This window comes from Curcuma longa, chromosome 11 (genome assembly GCF_044706935.1).
Source record: "Curcuma longa cultivar G26 ecotype Majalengka, Jawa Barat chromosome 11, ITB_CL_G26_1.1, whole genome shotgun sequence".
In the NCBI taxonomy this organism is placed as follows: domain Eukaryota; kingdom Viridiplantae; phylum Streptophyta; class Magnoliopsida; order Zingiberales; family Zingiberaceae; genus Curcuma; species Curcuma longa.
In genome coordinates this window covers 11708610-11730997 of record NC_133871.1, presented here as the reverse complement: position 1 = coordinate 11730997, position 22388 = coordinate 11708610, and the positions used below count along the sequence as shown (strand labels likewise).

At 37.2% G+C, this 22388-nt stretch overlaps 2 protein-coding genes across 2 annotated transcripts; both read right to left on the bottom strand.

Annotated features, from left to right (window-relative positions):
• Positions 1-203: 203 nt before the first annotated feature.
• Positions 204-17823, bottom strand: LOC141838955 (DEAD-box ATP-dependent RNA helicase 28). The gene is made up of 20 exons (XM_074726589.1): positions 17477-17823; positions 15603-15773; positions 13160-13228; positions 12974-13080; positions 11677-11755; positions 10434-10607; positions 8812-8960; positions 6588-6683; positions 6125-6227; positions 5749-5811; positions 5409-5470; positions 4475-4571; positions 3862-3980; positions 3745-3787; positions 3511-3612; positions 2477-2575; positions 2301-2384; positions 1768-2054; positions 905-968; positions 204-557 (listed from the first exon to the last, which is right to left on the bottom strand). The coding sequence occupies exons 1-19, from the start codon at positions 17741-17743 to the stop codon at positions 950-952; spliced, it is 2190 nt and encodes a 729-aa protein (XP_074582690.1). The 5' UTR covers positions 17744-17823; the 3' UTR covers positions 204-557; positions 905-949.
• Positions 17824-19091: 1268 nt separating this feature from the next.
• Positions 19092-21049, bottom strand: LOC141840119 (uncharacterized). The gene has a single exon (XM_074728019.1). The coding sequence runs from the start codon at positions 21047-21049 to the stop codon at positions 19355-19357; it is 1695 nt and encodes a 564-aa protein (XP_074584120.1). The 3' UTR covers positions 19092-19354.
• Between the last annotated feature and the right edge of the window lie 1339 nt (positions 21050-22388).

Genomic DNA, 22388 nt, shown 5'->3' with positions numbered 1-22388 from the left:
ACAATGAAGGCATTTTGTAACTCGGATTATATTCCTAATGTTGTAATGCACGATAGAACCATCTTCAGATGCTCCTGTCGATATAAAGATTATACGTTTTTTCACTTCACAACAAACACCATGACGCGTACCAACCAAGAATTCAGTCACTGATCAATCGACATTTAAGTTGAGCAAGACTGGAAGAAATTAACTGCTGAGGCTCTAGATTTGAATTGGTAATGGATGATAAGCACATAACTCATTCATAGTCTAGAGAAAGATACATCCAGCAGATCCTTTTTACCAAAAACTCTCGCCATTTCTGACTAATAAAACATATTTTTGGATCAAATCCTATGATCTAAACTTTGATCAATGAACTACTTGCTCCAACTTGAGATGTAAAATGTCTGCAAGTCAGTCATCTATTGTGTCAATCTTGATTGGATAATTTACCAAACATTACAGGTCGGCCATTCGGTAAGATTTAAAATGGAAAAGAAGTGGTAGATCCATTTCATTCCAGCACTCTGCTTTTTAGCCTTCAAGCAATACTCGATACAATAGTAGGAAACCTGCGTGCAAAAAGAGGGAACTGAACAATTTGGTTTTATGCAGAGCTCGCCGAGAAATTTAGAAGATGTGCTCAAAATAATAAAGTTGCCTTGAACCTTTGAGAAGCCAAATTTAAACGTTTAATTTAACTATGAAGCTATCATAATAATTGGCAAGCATGAGAAAAAGTTGATGCTGTACTCAAATTTACAGAAATAAATTCTGAAAAAAAATGTACAGTTAGAGGAAAACGTGCATGAGATTCCACATCTAGCATGCAATCAGGTAAATATCAAGCATTGTTCTTTGCAGTCCAAGGGAATTTCTAAAATAATTAAACGTGAAAATGAAATTAACAAAAATACACCTCCGATATGGTACAGTGGGCGGCCTTCCTCATGTTTTGTATGTCCTATTTTCTACGCTTGTACCTGCAAGAAGAAAAAGAGTTGAGAGAAAAGCCTTGCTAATATGATTTAAGCTAAATACAAATCTACAAAGAAAAAGAAAAGCTCAAAGAAATATCAACAGAAAAAGTATTAGTATGATTTAAGTTAAATAGAATCTACAGAGATGCCCTTTTCTTCAGAAAAATAAGGAAATATGGGAAGCTGGCACTGATAATCATAAAAGTGGACGCTAATATGATTTAAGCTAAATACAAATCTACAAAGAAAAAGAAAAGCTCAAAGAAATATCAACAGAAAAAGTATTAGTATGATTTAAGTTAACTAGAAATCTACAGAGATGCCCTTTTCTTCAGAAAAATAAGGAAATATGGGAAGCTGGCACTGATAATCATAAAAGTGGACTTCTATATGGATCTAGCTAAAACAAAAGAATGATTTCTACAAGGCACTCTATCCACTGACTAGCCCCTTAAACTTCTCGAGCATAATCATTCAGTTGAGAGTAAAACAGTCCCCAGTTTTCTACAATACATTAGGCTTACTAAATTGCCTTCCCGACCTTGTAAACATATGCAAACACAGTTTAGGTTCTTTGATTTTGCTACAAATGCATGCCAACAATAAAAATATCTCCACTAACTTTCAAATAACTACAACCTTGTCAGCCATGTTCAAGCAGATTTTTTGTTTTTCTGCTCAGAGAAACAAGTGTGGAGCTAAGGAACAAACCCTAATTAAAGATACAAGAAAAAACCAATAAACGTAGGCAACTACTGAATTGAAGTAAAAAATAAATAAAATATGCAAACATCAAGAATACCTTGATTTGCTCTTGAAGGAACTCTTTGATTTTCTCCGCACTGAAACATTCTTATTTTTGTTAGTGATCTGCGCTTGCTTTTTGTCACTCATATCATTTTGGAATAGCTCAAGCATTTCTTCCTTCCTCGAACTGTTCTTTTGAGCAAGTTGGTTGTTCTTTGCAGTCTTCGGTAACTTCTTCCCAGAATCTTGCATCTTCTTCATGGTCTTCATTGATTTTGCCCGCCGATAGGCAACGTCAACAAGTGACTGACCAGTCTTCTTTTTCTTTTGACCTTCAACTTCCTGCGTTCAATAAAAAATTTAGATTACTTGCACATAATCTCAACTGCTATCCAGCATAAGAGGGCTTGAAGCATTTGAATTGGGCCATTGAACGGAGGCTACAGGTACCTAGCATAAGTCAACAGTAAGAAGTAATTTCATATGAAAACGGAATGAAAGAAAATATAAACATAAATGAAAAATTGTCAAATGGTTCTCAAGATAAACTTAAACACATCAGACAAAAAATCTAGATAAAATTCGAACCTGATCTTCATCATTATCTTCTTCATTCTCCAACATTTCTCTGGATGCTTCTAATCTACGGCGTTTCTTCCGTGGCAAATTTTTCTTTCAAATATCAACCCAAAGGTCATTTACATTACCACACAAATACACACACAACTTACCAGTATGGCCACAAATTCAGATTAAAGTAATACCTCACGCTCTCTCCTCCTCTTCTCTTTCAGTTTCAGTTCTTCAGCTTCCTGTGCACTCATTACTGCATTTGGGCCATTTTGAACATTATCCAAGGACGCCTGATAGTGAGTACAATGAATGGAAAATCATAGCATTAGATAGAATATCCATAACACCAAATATAAGTGGCAAAAGAAAATTGTGGTAAATGGAGAAATCCTCCATAATAGAGTTTCAGCGAACATAAGGGCATCCACAAATCAATGCTTAATGGATACACAAGCAAAATCTTAATCATGCTATGATTTGAATTAGGATAATAACTTCCTTGAAAATGCAATTGTGTGTGCACGACCCTTTAGCTGCCCAGAGAGATTGTAATCAGCCAGAGCATACAACTATTTGAGTTTGATTATATGGACCTTATTCCACCATTGTTGTTGGGGTATTAATATCATGGTCACATAGATCCCTTTTGCTTCATGTTTGGTTGGAGCTATTTCCAATAAAATATAATGGAATAGTTTATTCATATATTCAATCTTAGTTATTCCTCCCATCAACCTAAGTAATAATTATTTCAACCTATCAGATGTGTTATTTTTCCTTTAAAAAAGTTTAGCAGAATTTTTACCATACAGAGATTGTTACTTGTGATTTACTTATAAAATTCATGTGAATCAAACAAAGAAGAATGAAGCACCTAAACCATTTCATAAATCATAATAAGCAATATTTCAGTTTCATTCCTACTCTATTGCATTTCACAGTAAAACCTATGCTGTTCTGTTCAATTTCCTTCCACAAGCGAACCACAGGGTTAATTATTTTAAGATTTCTTTGGTCTTCATGCATAGCAAATTATATTTGATGTCACCTGGTTTGATGATTAAATTACTATTAGAAGGTGATCATAACCAGAGCCCTGAAAAAAAAAACTTAGTACTTATCTATTAAAGCAAAATGAAATAAAGCACACTGTTCTAATATCTTATATGCTACAGGCAAAACAAATCATGTGCATTATATGCCATATCATGATAAACAAACATACTTTTGCAGCTTTTGCCAAAGCCTTCTTCTCCTTTTCAGTGACAAACCAAGTTTTTTGGGGGCGTGAAAAGATTTCTTCCTTGTGCATTATCATGTTTTCTGCCTACAATTCAAAGATCTTGTGAGGAGGAATTAAGGATGATCTTGTATCAGTCAAATTTTACATTTCATCCATGCACACATCAAATTGCTCAAAAACTACAAATGTTAAACTTAAAAAAAAACTGCAGCATACTTTTGTGGCTTCCATTTCGGCTTTCCTGAATGCCCTCTCTTCTCTGAAGAAGTATAAATTAAATAATGATTACTGATACAGTCAAATCATTATCGTGTAAATATGAGAACATCATACCGCTCTTCTTCAAAAACAGAAGCAATTTGATCCTCCATTTGTTCTATTAGCCTTGCCCATTCAGTTACTGGTTTTTCTGCAACAATGCGATTCTTCAATTGTGAACCAGCTTTCTTTGCCTATCAAAAACAACCAAATTATCAAACCACTCAAAACTGAATCTCAGTAACTACACAACAAAAGAATAGACTGTCAATTCATAAGTAAATAAATAGATAAAGGTATTGCTGAAAGTAATTAACTTGAGATTCAATTTCTAGCATACATACAAACAAAACAACAAATAGAAAAAAGCATATGCCAAAGTACAACATGGCCTGGATGAATATACACAGATGCAAATGAAGAATCTTTTTCACAATTTAGATCCTAGTTAACTAAGTTGCATGAGCAACCATATTATGGCTAGAGAGACCAGATATATGTACTACCCAAACTGAATCCTAGTGTCTAGAAAGATTAGGATCAAGTGAATCCTATATAAACAGCACAAGTTTGGATCCTCAACCAACTCATTACCTTCCACGTACTTGTGCTTTTTATATTTTTAACCATATACTAGATCTTGAGACTATTAATCGGTGAATTATTTCAAAGGTGAAAGCAAACATACAATGGCCTTTAATAGAGATCTATCATCATCAGTGAGAAATGTAACAGCATATCCTTCACGCCCAGCTCGAGCAGTACGACCAACACGATGAAGATAACTGTGAAGTGAAATAAAACAGATCATAAGATAACAGCAAAGTGATATTAACATTACATAGAATAACTGTAGATCAGTGAAATGGAAATACATCAATTTGTGTGTGCAGACAATTCAAATAACAAGTTGTAACTGTACTAAGCAAATACTAAAACAATGCTAAGTCAATACAGAGCCTAAGTCAATCATGACATCTGCGGCATGCGATGCCAAGGATACCAACATAACCCTTATAATGAAATCAAGAACATGAAATTTCACAAATCGAACAAGATTTCTGGAATATAGAAGATTTTAAAAAACAGTATAAAGACAATGTATGTCATTTAAGAAAATTATTGTATGTCATTCAGTTTGTTTGCTGATGTCTATTATGATTTGAGTTCTGTAAAAAGCATATCAACCTTATTCAAAGAAGCTAGGTAACAATTAAATTCTAAAAGACAAAATATTCTTATATTAGAGTGATTTTAGTTCTGTGGAAACATAGCGACCTTCTTCAAAGAAGCAATGTGACAACTAATAAATCTTGAAACCAAGATGCTCACGTTAGAGAGATTTCTAGCAACATGTTGAACAATATGCAGGAAATGTCAGATGCATAATTCAGTTGTATCTGATAATAGGATATGGCCAGCAACTTTAATTAATGCAAGACATCCTAAACAACAGCAAAGTTTACAAATATAGGCAAGGGAATACAGACTGCTATGCAAAAGTAAAATTAAAAAGAAAGCCAATTCACAACTTTCAAAGTGATTAAGATGTTGGCATCTTTTCCTAAAGATCACATGTTTAATTTTGTATCTAAGTGCAGATTGAAAAACTTCCACCATACCTTTTATAATCACGCGGGCAGGCAAAATTAATCACTGTCCGAACACCAACAATATCAAGACCCTGTTCAAGAAAAATGAAAATATAATGTCCAACTTAACGGTACTAATTTGATAAGTTCCAAGAGATAACAACAATACATAGAAATGGCGGCCTTTTGGCAGTTCAGAATCTATTTAATAACTTGAAAACAGTTGGATAACATAACACCAAAACAACAGCGATGTAAACAACATGGTGAAGCACGAATCTGAAAACAAGCATGGTACATATGCAACTGCAAAGGTACTAGTCAGTTGTCACTGGAATAACATCACGAACTATGCCACGTTTATACTTACACGAGCAGCAACATCAGTTGCAATTAGAAAATCCACTTCTTGCTTTCTGAATTGTTCCAAAGCCTGCAAGAATGCCAATGTAAGAAAAAGAAAAATAGAAAATGCAACAAGGGAGCATATTGAATCTGCAAAAAAACAAATTCTAACTTCCATTACAAATTCTTAATGAATATAATTGATTTTATATTGCTGAGCCGCTTTCTCAAATTAATAAAAAGTTTAATGAACCTTTAACACTAACTTCTAATAAGCGACCTTTACTAATCATGTGAAACAATGAGTGAGAATCTCAGAGGAACCACCTTTGCTTCAAAATAAAGACATGGATTGTACAAGCACATAACAAAGAATATATAAAGCTCTGAAGATTACTCACATCCAGCCGTTGTGCTTGAGTAAGATTACCATGGAGCTCAGTAGCTTTCATGCCAGCTAGACCAAATACAATTCTCAATCTGTGTGCAGCTTGCTTTGTCCCACTGCAAACAAATAAAATGATTTTCCATGAGAGATATGCCAACTTACACTAACAGTTGATGAAGTCAAAAAAATAAAACATCTGCTCAAGAAAACCTATCTGAAGAAATCTAATAGCTGTCAATTCAACTGTTGACATACAAATCTCAAGCGATTACAAAGATTTGGCATAAAAGGGATATAAGCAAACAAAGGTTTTAAATCAATGACAGACAAAAAAAATCAAAATCCAAACTCAGAGTTAGGAATTATTTAAACATCCATAATGAATCATATGCTACATAACCTTCAGAAGAAAAAAAAATTAAGGCATTGTGTGGGCTTGGTTTTCTTACTCAAAAAAATAGATAGTGAAACAAAACCTGAAAATTATCACTTTCTGTGTGAATGATTTGGAACAAAGAGCAAGAAGAACTGCTTCCTGGTTTGCTTCAAGTGACCGACGTATTCTAACAACCCTGCATTATATAAATACAAATGTTTGGTAATTAGGCATTTTATTCATGATGAGCATCTGAATTTTCCTACAAGGATATGTTTGTTGTAGAACTGAAAAGCTAAATATAAGTGCTTATACATTTTCATAGAAATGTAAGAACTCAATTAAAATCAATGAAGAATATTGGAGTTGTGATAAACATCAAGTGTTGATCACCAACAGAATCCCATCAAGTAAAAGCAAGTATGATTGTCGAATTAAAATGGTTAAACAATAAGACAGAAACAGATTTTTTGCTTATAAAACACAGACTTAACCAAAAACTGCATAAACCAGTTCTTTCCTAACTCATAGTTTTATCGTAAGTAGTCAGAGTAGAGATGGAAAATATTATATTACGGTCATAAGAGATATATTACAGTATACATATAAGTGTTAGTGCGCACAAAACCCAATAACTAATGCAACATGTTGAACTAAACCTAGACGCATAACTCTTTACAGTGACCACAAGTTAAAGCATAGATATTGATCTCCAGCTGGTTAGAGAAATTATGAAAGTGAATAAGAGGCTTAATGAAGATGATTAAACATCATTATAGCAATTGAATAGGCAGATAGTGTTGACATCTGGACATAAAAAGATACAAATTGATCTCATATTCCAATGAGTAAAATGGTCTTCCTTAATTTTCCATAAACTGAAAATATCCAAGATTCTAAATTTTATGGAAATGAATTGACAACTTGCGGAAGGCCATAGAGAAAAAAGACAGACTCAAATAAACTGGTGTGCCAGCCCTTAAAGCTGTACCACTACAGCTTTAAGTGTTGGAATGAACAAGTTCCTCATTCATATTATTGTTCAGATAATTGGTAAAACTGGTGTTTTCCTTTATTTTTTTAAAAAGTTTTTGTGAAGATAAACTTTAAAGGAAGGCATTATAGATTCTGCAGTAATTGCCAAAAGTTGTTTTATTATTTTTGTTTTTACTTCCAGGTGGCATTAAAACATCAGTTAAATAATGGGCTTACACTAGAACAAATTAAAAATTTTCTATATTGCTTAATCAGCATTCGCTGGCCTATAGTCTTCAGTAGGTTGTTTTGTTCACTTGGCGTTGCAAAGTGAACACACAAGCAAAAGATCAAAGTTGCAAAAATGAAAATATTAAGGTGGATGAACAAACATATAAAGATGGACAAATAGAAATAAGAACGTTAGAGAGAAAATCAGAGTTACACCTATTGAGAGAAAACTCAGAAAGACGCATTTAAGATGATATACACGTGTACTTAGGTTATCAATAAATACCCTAATTAAATGATATGAGAACATAACAAATACACACATTAATTGGGGAAAAGGGAGACCAAAGAAGATTTAATTAATAATGATAAAATAATATAAAATTCATTTAAATATAGATGAGGATATAATAAGGGATAGAGCCCAATGACATAGGGGGATTTATAGCCAACCCCACTTAGTGGGATAAAGACTTGGTTGTTGTTGTTGTTGGCGGTGCAAAATTGATTTCAAGATCACAACTTTATCAAAATCTTGTAATTTGTTGGTTTCCTTACTTTAATGTAGTAGGGCATAGGACAAGTCATGAGGGCCTCCTCTCTCTAGATTGTTTCTTCTCTTTTTTTCCTCTTATCCTCCCGTCTTTTCCCTCTTTCTGTCCTTCATTAGTTGGTAAAGTGCCTTCCTGATGAGCTTCGTTTCTTGTTTGATACTTTGAAGTTTAAAGAAGCACAAGAGGCTTAATTTCTTACTAATTCTATGGATTTACCCATTTCATTTAGCTTCCACAAGTACACAGACAAAGGAGAATATTGATGCACACAGGTTCAATTGTGCATCTAAGAAAACAATGAATTCTACGGCTGGAATGCTAGTCTTCATCGTTCTTAGGAAACAACTGCTCTAAGCAGTGCATCTGTGAATTGACATAATCAATATAATCTCATCTTATTCTTTGGTCCAAATAATCTGCGTTGATTTGTCACAAGTCTACATGACTTAACAACTGCAACTTTAAGTGTTGATAGAAACTAAGATCAAATTACTTTCAGATGCATGCTTCAGATGTATTGAAAACATGTTTTAAAGATATTTCAGAAAACAAAAAAGTGTTTACTCCTCTGTCAATGTAGCTGGTTTTCTGTATGATGGGTCAGCCTCCAGGCGTACAGGTTTATTCAATGAAAGCTTGACAAGCTCATCTACTTCTTCAGTCATAGTTGCAGAGAAGAGCATTGTTTGCCTCCGTTTTGGACACATTCGTATCTGCAACATAAAACCAATATATCAAGCAAATGAGTCACTAGGGAATGTACTAATTCTGGTGTAAAATACTAGTATAATGTGGAAATTACAACTAATAGTGGTCCAGCACTAACTAAAAACAAATTTGTGGCGTTTAAAATAAACCAATTCGAGGATATGAAATATTATTGTGTTTTATTTTACATTTATTATTCCTGGAAAAAGAGAGAGAGAGAGAGAGAGAGAGAGAGAGTACCTACACAGATTAAGGTCCTAAAATCATCCTCACTGTATTGACTAAGTTATGCAATCTGACATTTAAGTTTACTAAAGCAAGAAACTTGTCAAATAACACCAAGATTACAAGTATTTCCATGGAGTGGTACAGTTTGGATATCGTATTGTTCCAACACTTTAAGCGTGTCAAAATCAACTCAAATGAATTTACTTCTATCAACCCTACATACTATATTTCATTTTAATATAAGCCAATAGCAGAATAAAGTAAACTGAAATAACATATTGGAGCAACAAGTGACAAAAATATAAGAAGCACCTCACCAATTATATACCTACTAACACTCAAAAAAGTGTCATGCATTGGATGAGAGAGTTAGCTCTCCTAGCATCTTAGTGAAATCATCCCAACAATTTTCTAAACCTAAGATTAAATAATGCTATGAAGGCACCTAGTACTGAAATTCGTTGCTCGACATATCCATAAATATATCTCAGTTAACACTACATGTCAAACTTTGATGGCACAATTGGAATATGAATACATCTCAGTTATTTCAAAGTCTCTCCTTGTCATTGGAAGTATCCTACTTGATTCTTTCCCTCTTCCCTTGCACTCTCTTTTTATAGTGTTTCATCTCCTCTCCTCTCCTCTCCGTGACCGGCAGGTAGAATTGAAGGATGAATCATGGGAAAAGAATATTCATGTTTCAACCAGTACTAAAAGATACCAACTGAGATATGCACTGTATCATTGATACCACCAGATTTGTTGGCACAAGTAGCCCAGTGATATTTACTCGTGTTGACACAATATCATTATCGGTCAGCGGCTGCAACAATATGTTTCTGTCATGTTGATCGATGCAGATAGACACTTGAAACCAAGATTCGTACTGACAAACATTTCTCCTATCTCGCTAGCCAATTTAGTAGTAATGGAATTGTCTCCAGAAAATTGTAAGCAGCCAAAGACCAAAAGTACAGGATAAATAATGGAGTCACATTCAGTCCAATTTGGCACATGGGTATATCATGTTTATAGGGAAGGTTACAAAACCAGAGTAAAAAATCGTTTATAATTTTGATGGTTCTTACTTCAACTAGAGATATTGTCCTCAAGGCATGAAAATAACTTGATGTCATGAAGAAGACCGACAACCAAAATATTTTAAACTTGACAGTATTCATGTTGGTTTCTTAGTCAAAAATATTTGCAATTGTGGCTACATCCATACTAGGCAACAATGAAAATACCAGTTCATGCATTTCAGCACTAAAGCCTAATTCCAAAAGACGGTCTGCCTCATCCAGGATTAGAACAGCAAGATCTTCAAGCCCAACTGAAAGTGAATTCCGCAGGTGATCTATTATTCGTCCTGGAGTAGCTACCACGATGTCAGGCATTGATCTTAAGGCTGCCTCTTGTACCTGAAAAAGGAACCATTATGTACATTAAGAATAGCTAAAATATCAGCAACACATGATATTAGAAAACTCTACCATAAGCAGAACATGAGATAAGAAAATGATCAAAACATAGATTAATTGATCATTCAGACAGATACTTGTTAGTTGGTTGCTCAATAGTGGCTATATACTATAGTACGTCACACAGGTCAGTAAACAATGACTGCCATCAAACTTCCAGTTGCCTATATAATACATACTCATTTGACCTTATAGTGAGAAATTGATTGGAATGTTGAGGAAAGACAGGCGTGTGAAGGAATCACATAGGTTAGCTGTGAAAAAAACAAGAGAAAACATGCACTAGGTATTGTCCATTGGTTTTTTGCTTTGGAGACAACAATCTCAAGTGTGTTTTCTTGAATCAAAATGAATAATCATCCGAAGGAATACAGAGGTAACAGCTGTGATAATGGAACTCCTATGGATGGTGTAAAATAAATGTCTAAAAAAGGCTATGAAAGTTATTCTCAGAAAATTTTCATTTAATTTTGTATGGTTAACTGACCAAACATATATTGCTACTGACCCTAACAGTTTGTTTGTTTTGGAGGATGAATAAAAGGAAGAGGTGAGATGTTGAAGAACGAAATAAAAAGAAAATGGATTAGGTAAAAAGGGCTATAACGACCTTGGATAACAAATTATCAGCTAATTGCACATATTTTTGGATATTCGCTCTTTTTCTTAGGTTGGAAGCCAGTATAAAGGTAAGCAAAAAAAGCTACAACAAATTTGAATGAGAAAGACCAGAAAGAAAATACTCAATGCTTTGATTTCAATAACCATCATACTAAATATACACCAATTCATGAGTTGGAATAGACAAAAGATAATAAAGTCATATCCCTGTGTATTGTGCCCATAGTAAAGTGGCAAAGATCTAGCATTTGTATTTATATGATATTCATAATTGATTTATGAAAACTAGCCATAGAGCAAGAGCAATTATAGACTAACATTAGACCACAAAGTGTTTGAAGTTTAATTCATAACCATTATATATAGAAAATTGGATATTACAACAAACCTTTGTTGAAAGCCCACCAACAACAAGGCAACACCTGATATCTGTGAATTGAGCAATTTTCTCGATCATACTATGAACCCTGCATTATGTTGAGCTGTTAGTTATACTTAATACTTTAAAACCATTAACTGAAAATTCATAGGAAAGGTCAAATTTTGATTTCCAAAGATAAAAATTAGGTCCACTGGCAAAGGCAAGAGAAATTGATGGAAAATCAAGTAGCTAAATACAAAAATTGATTCACACGAGGACTAAAAAACCTACAATTATCTGTGTTACTTCTTTCAGAACATCTAAGACCACCATTCAAGTATTCATGGTGCAGGATCAGGGCGTAAAGGGCACAAGACCATAAATAAAGTTCAAACAGCAAATGGATACATCTTCCTAGCAAATTTGAAGTTATCCAGCTAATTTATGTTGTTTCTTACATGAATCCACTCTCGTCTATCTAAGGCTATGCCACAGATGGAAAAAATTACAAAGGCCAACATCTCCATATTGGAATAGAAGAAAAGATTGCATCAATTGTGGTAAGCAGTGCACATAATCAAAGCATGCGCAATAGAGCAAACATGCTCTCATGCATCCTCCATGCCCATATTAGATACTTCCAAGCTCTAATAGAGATGAGATGACATGACCATCACGTTCTATTAAAAAAATGCTTCCAGGCTCTAATACTAAGATTTTCCATCCATCACCTCTGTATCCATATTAGATGCTGACACATGGATACCAATAGTCTGAGTGGATAATATATCATTGATCAAGTGTACAAATTATAAAAAGGTCATGTTAGATACTTGGATCCACACCCATGTTGGATACTCATAACCAAGACCAAATGAATAACTGAAAAAAAAACATCAACATATCTACTATGGCAGAAAAGAAAATCAAATTTTCCCACCCACTTTCTTTGATATTCAAACTAAAGGATGATTACACATAAAAGAAAATTGGTGTACTTCATGATCGTGACATGCACATATATTTAACATATTTTTCTGTGACATAGCTCATATTTGTATTAGTAAAGTTCTAGAACAGTATGCACAAGACTGCTTATTGCAGTTGCTGCCTTTTTTTGATATAGCATGAGTATAATGTTTTGTCCAGCGATATGTTTAGCATGTTAAAGTGAATGTTATAACTCTAAATCATAAATGAATAAACTTTCAAGCAAAAAGGCCCTTCCAAAACAAAAGTATTACGTAAAAATAAAAGAAATGAAAAGAAGTTCATGAAATGAATAGGCTGCAGACAGATATGGAAAATAAAAACAATAACCTACTGTGCAGCCAATTCCCTTGTTGGAGTTAAAATTAGCACTCGGATTGCATGGATACGCTTTGGGCGAAAAAGTAGACGTTCCAATACAGGCAGGGAGAAAGCAGCAGTCTAAAACACAATGAACATAGGTTTGGAGAAACAGCAGCAAATGTAAGTGGGCACCTAGAAAGAAATTAGTGGCAGATACCTTTCCAGAACCAGTAATGGCACTTCCACATATATCGCGGCCAGTTAGTGCTAATGGTATGCATGCAGCCTACACATACAGAGGGTTGTATCTAATACAGGTTAAATATTTTTGGAAAAAAATAAATAGTGTTCTTAGTCTACTAGAAACAGACACAACAAATATAAAGACTAAAAAAGAGAAACAACAAATCAGAGTCAAGAATGGGTAAATTACATTCATCACAGGACCACTACAAAGTGGAAGTACCATGTCATAAGTGAGCAAACAAATTAACCAAAATCTTCCATTAATTGTTGAAACTGATAAATGACTAAATTGATGCATAAAGAAAATCTATCTAAACAAAACTAATCCATCTCTCTGTGGATCTTTCAGTTTCCATAAAAGATCTGGCCTATGGAACATCATCATCATCAAGCCATGTTTCTCCCAACTATATGGGGCAGAATTTTCTGTTTTTTTTTTCCTAGATAACCTCTATTAAGTGCTCACAGGCGTCCATTTTGATGAAGGTGGATTTTGATACCAAAACCTGGGCAGCAACATCTAAGGCTCTTAGCACCTGGCTAACTGGCACCTTCATCTAGGGTCGGCACTTGAAACTCCTAGAACCCCCTAAAAAAGTATCAGCACCTAAACTAAATAACAAATAGGTCAACAAAACAAGTTGGCAAACTGTTGTTCAACAAGAGTAGCTGTTTTGGTCTAGATAGCTAACTTTGTGCAAACTCAGGATTAATAATTTAACAAGGTTTGATCAAACTCTGAGTTCACGGCTGCATGTGGAAGAACTATTAGTTAGAATATATAGGTCTAATCATGAGATGCCTAGTGATTAGGTATTGGGTGGAGTCCTAAATGTACATATATGAGAAATCCTTTTCCAATAGAATAATGCAATGTCATCCTTTAAACTTGGAATGGAGCTGGAACAGCAGCACCCCAAGTAAAACTAGGGATTTTTAGGTTTAAGAGATTACCACAGAGGCAACCTCCTTACCTCCAACACCCCAGCTCTTCTCCAGATCTCAGCGTCAACAGCCTCCACAATTCTTTTTAGCACTTATGTCCAACTCCATGTTGGAAACAACTCTTTGTGAGATCACCATTATGAGAAATCATTTTCTAATAGAATATTATCACTATCTTTTAAACATGATACGAACAAATTAAAACTCAGGGTGTTCTAGGGCCATGCGATTGATGCAGCAGCAACCTCCTTGTCCCTTAAACCTCCTCTCCTTATCTCAGTGTCAATATCTTCCCCCATTAAATTCCTTTAGACGCTTCTGCCCAACTCCATCTCAGAAACAACTCTTTGTGAGATCACCCATTGCTCTGACTTCATAAGGTACCGATGCAGTTCTTATCAAAGAACAGATATGCTATCCCCATTCCAAATTCTCACTCACATCAACACTGATGTCAACAAATTCATCCAGACCTCCCAGACATTGCAGTTCCCTCCTCTTTGCACTGCCAAGGCAACCGTGTGTTGGAATCATTCTCACTTCATCTACAATGGTGTCATTAAGATCAAAACTCTTGTCCTACACCCAATACAAATTTGCAGCCCATCCATTTCTGCAAAACTGTATGTCATCCTCTTACATGTATGCAACCATCATGTCCACTGCCTTGACATCACACTACCTTTGATTGCATTTCTAAACTTCTTAGATAGCCATTTTATAACATATCCATATCCAACATCTCCACATGCATTATCAGTAGAGGTCAAGCTGTATTTCCCCTTCAGCCTCACTATAGCACTCCAACACCATCAACCCTCCACAATCTTACTCTCAATCACCATCATCGCCTTGCAGTACTCTCATTGTTGATGCTCCCACCAACACGTCCACTTGCGAAGTTGTTTAGCCCACTACCCAACCCAATGGAGGTCAAGCACTACTCACTCTTCCACCATAGAACAGTACACAAGTGCAACCAAAACCCCTTCTTCTCTTGGTCATTGTTGTCTTCCTCTAGAATGAAGCTCTCATTGTGAAACTGTAAAGTCAAATCTTCAACATATTCCCAGCAATTTGTTCTCTCTCTTGCATTTGAACAGCAATCTATTGTAGTACGAAATTTGTTTCAGCATTCAGAACCTCTTCATGTGCAACAAACAATGGAGTTGCTGAATTACTGAATTCAACAGGTATTTGTATGGTCATCTATAGTGTAAAATAATAACCAACCTTTCATCAGATAGAACAAAGCAAAGTTGCAAAACTCAATAAACTATCCAAAAATAATTAACTTTTGCATCAGTGATGAGCTTCATAGAACAGCATTCACATGACATATTAGATCTACTGAATAAGCATGAGATTTTGTTTAACACATTTATTCTTTTTGAGTTTTTAATAAAAGCACAAACTAACTCCTAATTGATCAACATCATTAAAAACGAAAACATATGAAGGGACAAAACCTGGATGGGAGTTGGCTTCTGATACCCCAAGGCTTCACATGCTCTTACCAAAGGACGAGACAAGTTCAACTCAAGGAAAGAATTTGCATGAAACGATGCTCCTTCATGTGATGCAAAAAAAGAAGGCCTTCCACCTGAGTTTCCATTGTGAATCTTGTGATGTTTATGGTCCTGAAAATTTAAGGAGCGACTGTAAGAAAAGCTCAAAAATACATGATTTAAAATAATGTTCTCAAAAGAGCATACTTAAGGAACATACTTGATAGCATAGCTAAAATGAAACAAAAAATTATAGCTTGTATATACAGAAAGCCAAAAAAAATGAAGTGAGATAAGGACTAGGAGTTGTATGGCACTATATATATCATTAGCCTTATTGAGTAGAACTGTTTATTCTCTGTTTTACTTCATGTTACCTATCTTCACTAGTTAGTAATATTAATGAATAATGAATTAGCATATGTCATCTATTTATCCTCTTGTTGAGACAAATAATTCCACTGAAATTACAAGGAAAATAGGAAAAGTTATTGAAATAGCTAGCACAGTGGATTTTTTAAATTTAATGGTTAAGTGATGATAACTATTTTTATCAGAAATAAATTCTCCCTAAAGGTGACTTTTGGCATTACTGGATCAAGGATTAGAAAGCTTAGAAATATCAAAACAATGTTACCATTAATGATTTGATACTGTTCCAGGACAAGTCAAGTAATTTTTGTACCAACACCACAAATCAAGATGTGATTCAAAGAACAGCACATAAACTGCAACTGGATAAGGCAGTTTTTCAAAGAAAGGTTGAGGTCCAAAAGTTCATTTAATAAGGACAACCATCTAGTATTGCAGCAGCATTGTTGCATAAAACCCAAATGAGCTCAGACTGAAAAAAGGTGAGCTAAGTTTAAAATCAACAGATCAAATAGATCTAACTCCATATTATCCCAATAGTAAATAGGTAGCACATTTTTAAATTCAATAAGGGGAACTGGAGAGCATCAATAGTATAAGTGCCAATGGCTACTTGTTCTAAGGAGTCGTTAAAACAACACAATAATTTAAGATGAGCACCAAAATTTGAGCTTTGATTTATCAAATAGATCTCAATCTTAGGCGGAACCAATTCAAACCTCAAAGCAATTACTGCAAGTGTATGCAAAGTTTTACATAATCAAACCAAAATGTTTGCTAGCCCCTAGGTATTTTATTTTGGGATATCCATAGACAAGTACAACCTAAAGGAAAGGGTTGGAGAAAACTGGTAAAACTCAAGACTGCATTCCTTTCTAATTTTCCATACCTTAGCTGGAGAAACACAAACATCCCTTTCTTGGAGCGTAGGAAAACAAATATTAACTATCATATTTCTCCAGGATGTTCCAGACTTAAACTATTGAATTACTTAAACAAAGGATTATCATCACCTCTGTATTCATACATCAAAAGTACAAATCAGTTATTGGTGATGGATGAATCTATTGGGAAAAACAATTAAAAATAAAAAATACATTTGGATTATTGTACAAGATTCAATAGCATGACCAGACAAATCTATTCGATCAGTACAGACATCAGAACCAATAAGCATAATTTCTAGGGAAAAAGAATGTATGAATCCAGCAGTCGTTGAGTCCCATCGCCTATGCGATAGAACTTCATATCGATCACTTGGGTCCAACGTAGAAGTAAGAAAAAAAGTGCATCATAATGTATATTTTCAAACGTTTCCCTATTAGCTGGAATACTGAGCACTTTTAGCATGACATTAAACACATGAAAAATAAACATCTTTGATCCCAAGAACAACTGCGCCATAAAAAAAAAAGTAGAAAGTCATTGATGTACAAAAACGGGAGAGAAAGATATCATCTTACATCTTTGCCTAGTTCATCGCCTGAGAAAACCTCGTCGCTTGGCTCCGCTTCCTCTTCCTCATCGTCCCCGACGTCTGGATGCGAGACGACGCGCTCCTCGAGGGCTTTGGTGATCTTAGCATCGACCGAGGTGGTATTGCGACGAGCGTGCTCCTCAGCTACGGACTCCGTGTAGGAGGCGAAATCCCACGGAGATTGGGCCGGCCTGTCCTCGGATTCCGCCTCCTCGTCCGAACTCGCCGCATCGAAGCGGAACTCCGAATCCATGGTCGGTCAGACGATGGGGCAAAGGCCGTCGAAGCTAAAACCCTAAAACCCCGGCGGCGCCGAGGGGTATTGGGCCATTTTCGTCTATATATATTCGCATCGAACCTCTATTCAGAGGCGAGTAAGATCGATTATATCGAATTGATCAATTAAACTAGCTGAATTTAAAAATTCCATAAGGTTATTTTAGAAATTTAATTTTTTAAAAAAAATATTAATTATTTATATGATTTTAATTTTAAAATTTTTAATTAATAAGCCGGAAAATCTTACGTCTTTAATTCCAAATTAATAGAATAGAAAGTTAAAATCGAATTGAATTTAAAAGTTCAATTAATTCTATCAAAAATTAAATAAATCGTTTATTATATTTTTGTTAAAAAGTTTTGGTGAATTAAAAAAATTTAATTCCATTCGATTTTGATTAATTCGACTTAATTTTAATTTAATATTCAACTCTATCTCTACTAATTTAATATAAATAATATATTTTATTAAAATACAAGTCTTACAAGGAAATATAATATAAAAATATGAATAATATTTTTAGGTTGACACATGAATGAATGGCGGAAACTTATATCTTATTAGTTGCGTAAAAATTTCAATTAAAGCATGAACTATAATATTTTTTTCAAAATAATCTAAATGCCTGACCGTCTGACTAATTGAACGTAAATGGTCATCTTCTTTAATTCACATGGAATAAATTAAAAAAAGTCTATACATCTGTATTTTAGATTCTTTTAAGGGAATCGTTTCAAAATAAAATTTTTAGCATTGACAAAATCCCTTTTCTTATGTAAAAATTGGAATTCGTCATCTCAATGATTTCACACGGTCGGATCCACGACAATCTATGGGGAGGTAATCATGTAAATCAAAAAATTACAATTGACTACAATGGAGGAAGTATTGCCCGGCTTTGCTAAGATTAAAATCCTTATATTTTTTTACAAATTTGTTCTATCGTAACTAACTCAATTATGTCCCGAGAGCATTTGATAAAGCATTGACAAAATCCCAGGTTAAGTTGTCGAGGAGATAGCATGAGATTGGGACTAGTTGTCCCCGGGACATAGCTGAGTTGATTACAACGCAGCAGGTTTGCAGAAGAGGACAAGGGTTCGAATCCTGGCATAGCCAGGCAATATCCTCATGCGTCATGATCAACTGCAGTTTCTTGATTTAACTCCTCACAGATGGTCGTGGGGCCGACCGTGTGTTCTTGATTTACCTTCTCATGATGATCGTGAGACCGCTAAGGTGGTGGATTCCACCTTTAGCAGAAGAGATTGAGACTAGTTAATTAAACCGATCATCGTCTTGATGGTCCTAAATTTGTAAATTTGATGTTAATTATAGAATCTCTAGATTCACAATAAGATCTTGGTCCATTTACAACGCACGGGAACAATCCTTATTCGACTAAAAAACCGTTGCCTTATCGTATTCTACTTCACACGAGCAATATTTTTGCAATAACACAACTACACAAATAATTTGCACGGCAACGTTTCCGAATCGCATGAAACAGCTGGCTTTATTGGGAGCGATATCCAGTGTGAGTTCTTCGTTCTTCATCGTCGAATTCGTCACAATGAAACCGGTTCAACAATTATCAAACTCGGAGCGGATCAGCTCTGATCTCTCTGAGGGATCCTCCAAGGCCGCCATGGCCGCCTGCAGCGAATCGTCCACCTTCTTCACCTGCACCAGTTGGGAATTCTTCGAAGCCCAATTAAGCACGCTTTGGACGGCCTCCTTCAACCCCTCGCTCTCCGGCACATTCTTGACGATGTGGCATAGAAGAACCAACGCTTCGATCCGAAGCTGTTCTTCGAGGTACACCAGATGCATCAGGTGCTCGACGACTCCGGCGTCCAGCATGGCCTTGCAATTGCTGATTAAAAGGTGATTGGAGGTGGCGAACTTAGTGAGCGCAGTCAATGCCGCCATTCTCACTGCCGACTCGCTGTTCTCGTCCGCCACTCGGCGAACCAGAGCGCCGATGACGTCGGTCTCGGCCACCCGGAAGGCTGTCGACAGGCAGCCTAACGCGGTGATGCTGGAGATGAGTATGGGTTCGTTCTCGCCCTTGTTGACAATTTGTACGAATTGGGCGATCACTGCCTTGCCCGACGGCGAATTGGGCTTGAACGCAGACCACCTTAGATCGTCATCGTGCTCCGCCACGAGGGCGATTTCCAATAACGCCATTGCAGAATAGTATCGAGCATCTCCTGTGCCTTGTTCGAGTAGCGCCGCCAAGTTGAGGAGGGTTCCGCATTCGGTGATGCTCCGGCAGATGTGGGCATTACTCTTGGCGAGCTGTGACAGGGCTTTCGCCGCCATCGCCTTCATGTTGGCCATGGTGTCGGGATCTTCCGTCACTTCCCTTCCCCCGCGTCGGCGGGGACTCTGCAAGGGACGCCAGGAAACGGAGTCGACGGGCTGTTGGAAGTCGAGGTGGGGGACGAGGAGGTGGACGAGGTGGTTCTGGGCGAAGATGCTCTGCCACTTGGGGCGTTTGGCGACAAGCTCGGCGACGGCCCAGGCTACGGCGGCTTGGACCTTCATCGGCCCACTCGTGAGCGCTTTGACAAAGGCGGGGCACACGCCGGTGTTGATGAGATAGTCGACGCTCTCCGCGTCGCGCCCTAGGTGACCGAGGGCTCGCGCGGCGCTCTCCCGCGCATCTGCCTCGCCCTCCTTCAACAGCCGTAGCAGCGGTGCGACGCCGTCCTCCTCGATGATGAGCCTGGCGTAGTGATTGTCGCTGGCAAGGTGGACGAGGGTGGCAGCCGCAACGGAACGAGCGGTGGGACCGCCGCTCCTGATCGCAGCGATGTGGTCCCAGATGAGATAGTAAACAGGCTCGTTCTCGGCGATGGGGCAGAGGCCGCAAACAAGAACGCCGTCATCGCCGTCATCTGATTCCGGGGTGGAGATGCGGAGGAGCCAGGACACGTCGGCGACGGAGCTCTGGAGCTGGGCGTGCGTCTGGACGAAGGCTGCGTCAGGGACGAGTGTGAAGAGGAGGTGGAGGAGCGCGTTATGGCGGCACTTTTCGACGAGAGCGAGGGCCTTTTCGAGGGCCTGTTCGGTGTCGTCGATGATTCGTTGGGCAGGCCGGAGGTACAGGTCGGCGCAGGCGGCCTTGTGGAGGAGGTGGATGAGCTCGTCGGCGCGGTCCTTCAGCTGGAGGCACTCCTGCTTCCTTGTGTATACGTCCGCCGCGAACTTGCTCAGCTGCTCCGCCAGCTGGGTCGGCCGCGCCACCATCTTCTTGACGGCGTCCATCATGGCGACGACTCAGTCAGTGCAGATAGCGCATCCTCTTCACTCCTTTATTCACTTTTGCTTTGCTTTTACGTGTCCAATCGTTCGCGGGCAGTGACGGAGCCGTCGCCCGTGAACGAGAGTGTTCATCTCATGGATTGGGCCGGGTAGTTGAGTGTGCCCGTGCTCGAGTCTTTAGTGTAAATATAAACTCATATAGTTCGCAATCTTGAACGATAAAGAATCTAGTGAACCCAAGTCATGCCCGACCTCGCACGACATGTAATTATCCATGCCATGCTCGAGTCGGCATGATACTAACACTGTTAGTCCTACAAGGTGCCTTTTTCTTATCCTTTATGATACAAATTCGTTCTAGGTTCATCTGCACCAAACTTACAAATCACCTCCTCACATCATGTTGCTTGATCCCAATCTACTCCAAAAGCGTGGATAAAGAAGGAAAAGAAATAAGAAAGAAAGAAAGAAAAAAAGTAATGCCCAGTTTATTCTGAAACTCAGATGGATAAGATAGACAGAAAGACAGAGAAGAAAAGAAATCAACTGTAAAAAAATCCTCGCCAGTTGCTACTCACGATCGACAGGCCTGTGGTCGCTCACACCATCGCTGCAAGTGACTTGCAGCGACTGTGAACATGTGGCAAAGCTGCCAATAATCACGCAGTGGCCACAAACTTGAGGCAAGGTCGTCAGCGACCCACGACCGTCGCAAACTTGCGACGAAGTTGCTAGCACCCCATTGTGGCCGCAAACTCACGAGGAGGCTGCGAACGACTCGTGACCGCTTCGAGAGATTCACGGCGTAGCCGGCAGCCGTGATTCGTAGCTACATTCTTCGTTCTGCTTGATTTCAGGCACACAAAAAAAAAAAGCTCAAAAAACATTTGTAGATGAACTGAGAAAAGTATCTTGGTCAAAGTGACTTATACCAAATAGTAAATACGGAGACATACGTTATCTGAGATTTCGGATTCGAGTTCTCTTAGTAACATGTATTTGTTGACTTGAGATGCTGTTTCGATTTAAGTCATCTTAGCAACATGTATTTGTTAGCTAAGGTGCTGTTTCAACAGTAGACTTTTATCAACATAGTGGTATCATGCCTCCAAAAAATTTCTTAGAGGGTTTTCTGATATGAGGTCATTTCGACGATGGAACCGGTCACTATAAAAAATTTACCTAATACAATTTTTTGCCCCCGAGACATAATTGAGTGGATTACGATGCAGCAGAGTTACAAAGATGACAAGAGTTCGAATTCTGACGAAGTTAGATAATATCCTCCTACGATCGTGATCAACTGCAGTTTCTCGATTTACCTCCTCACATATAGTCGTAAGAC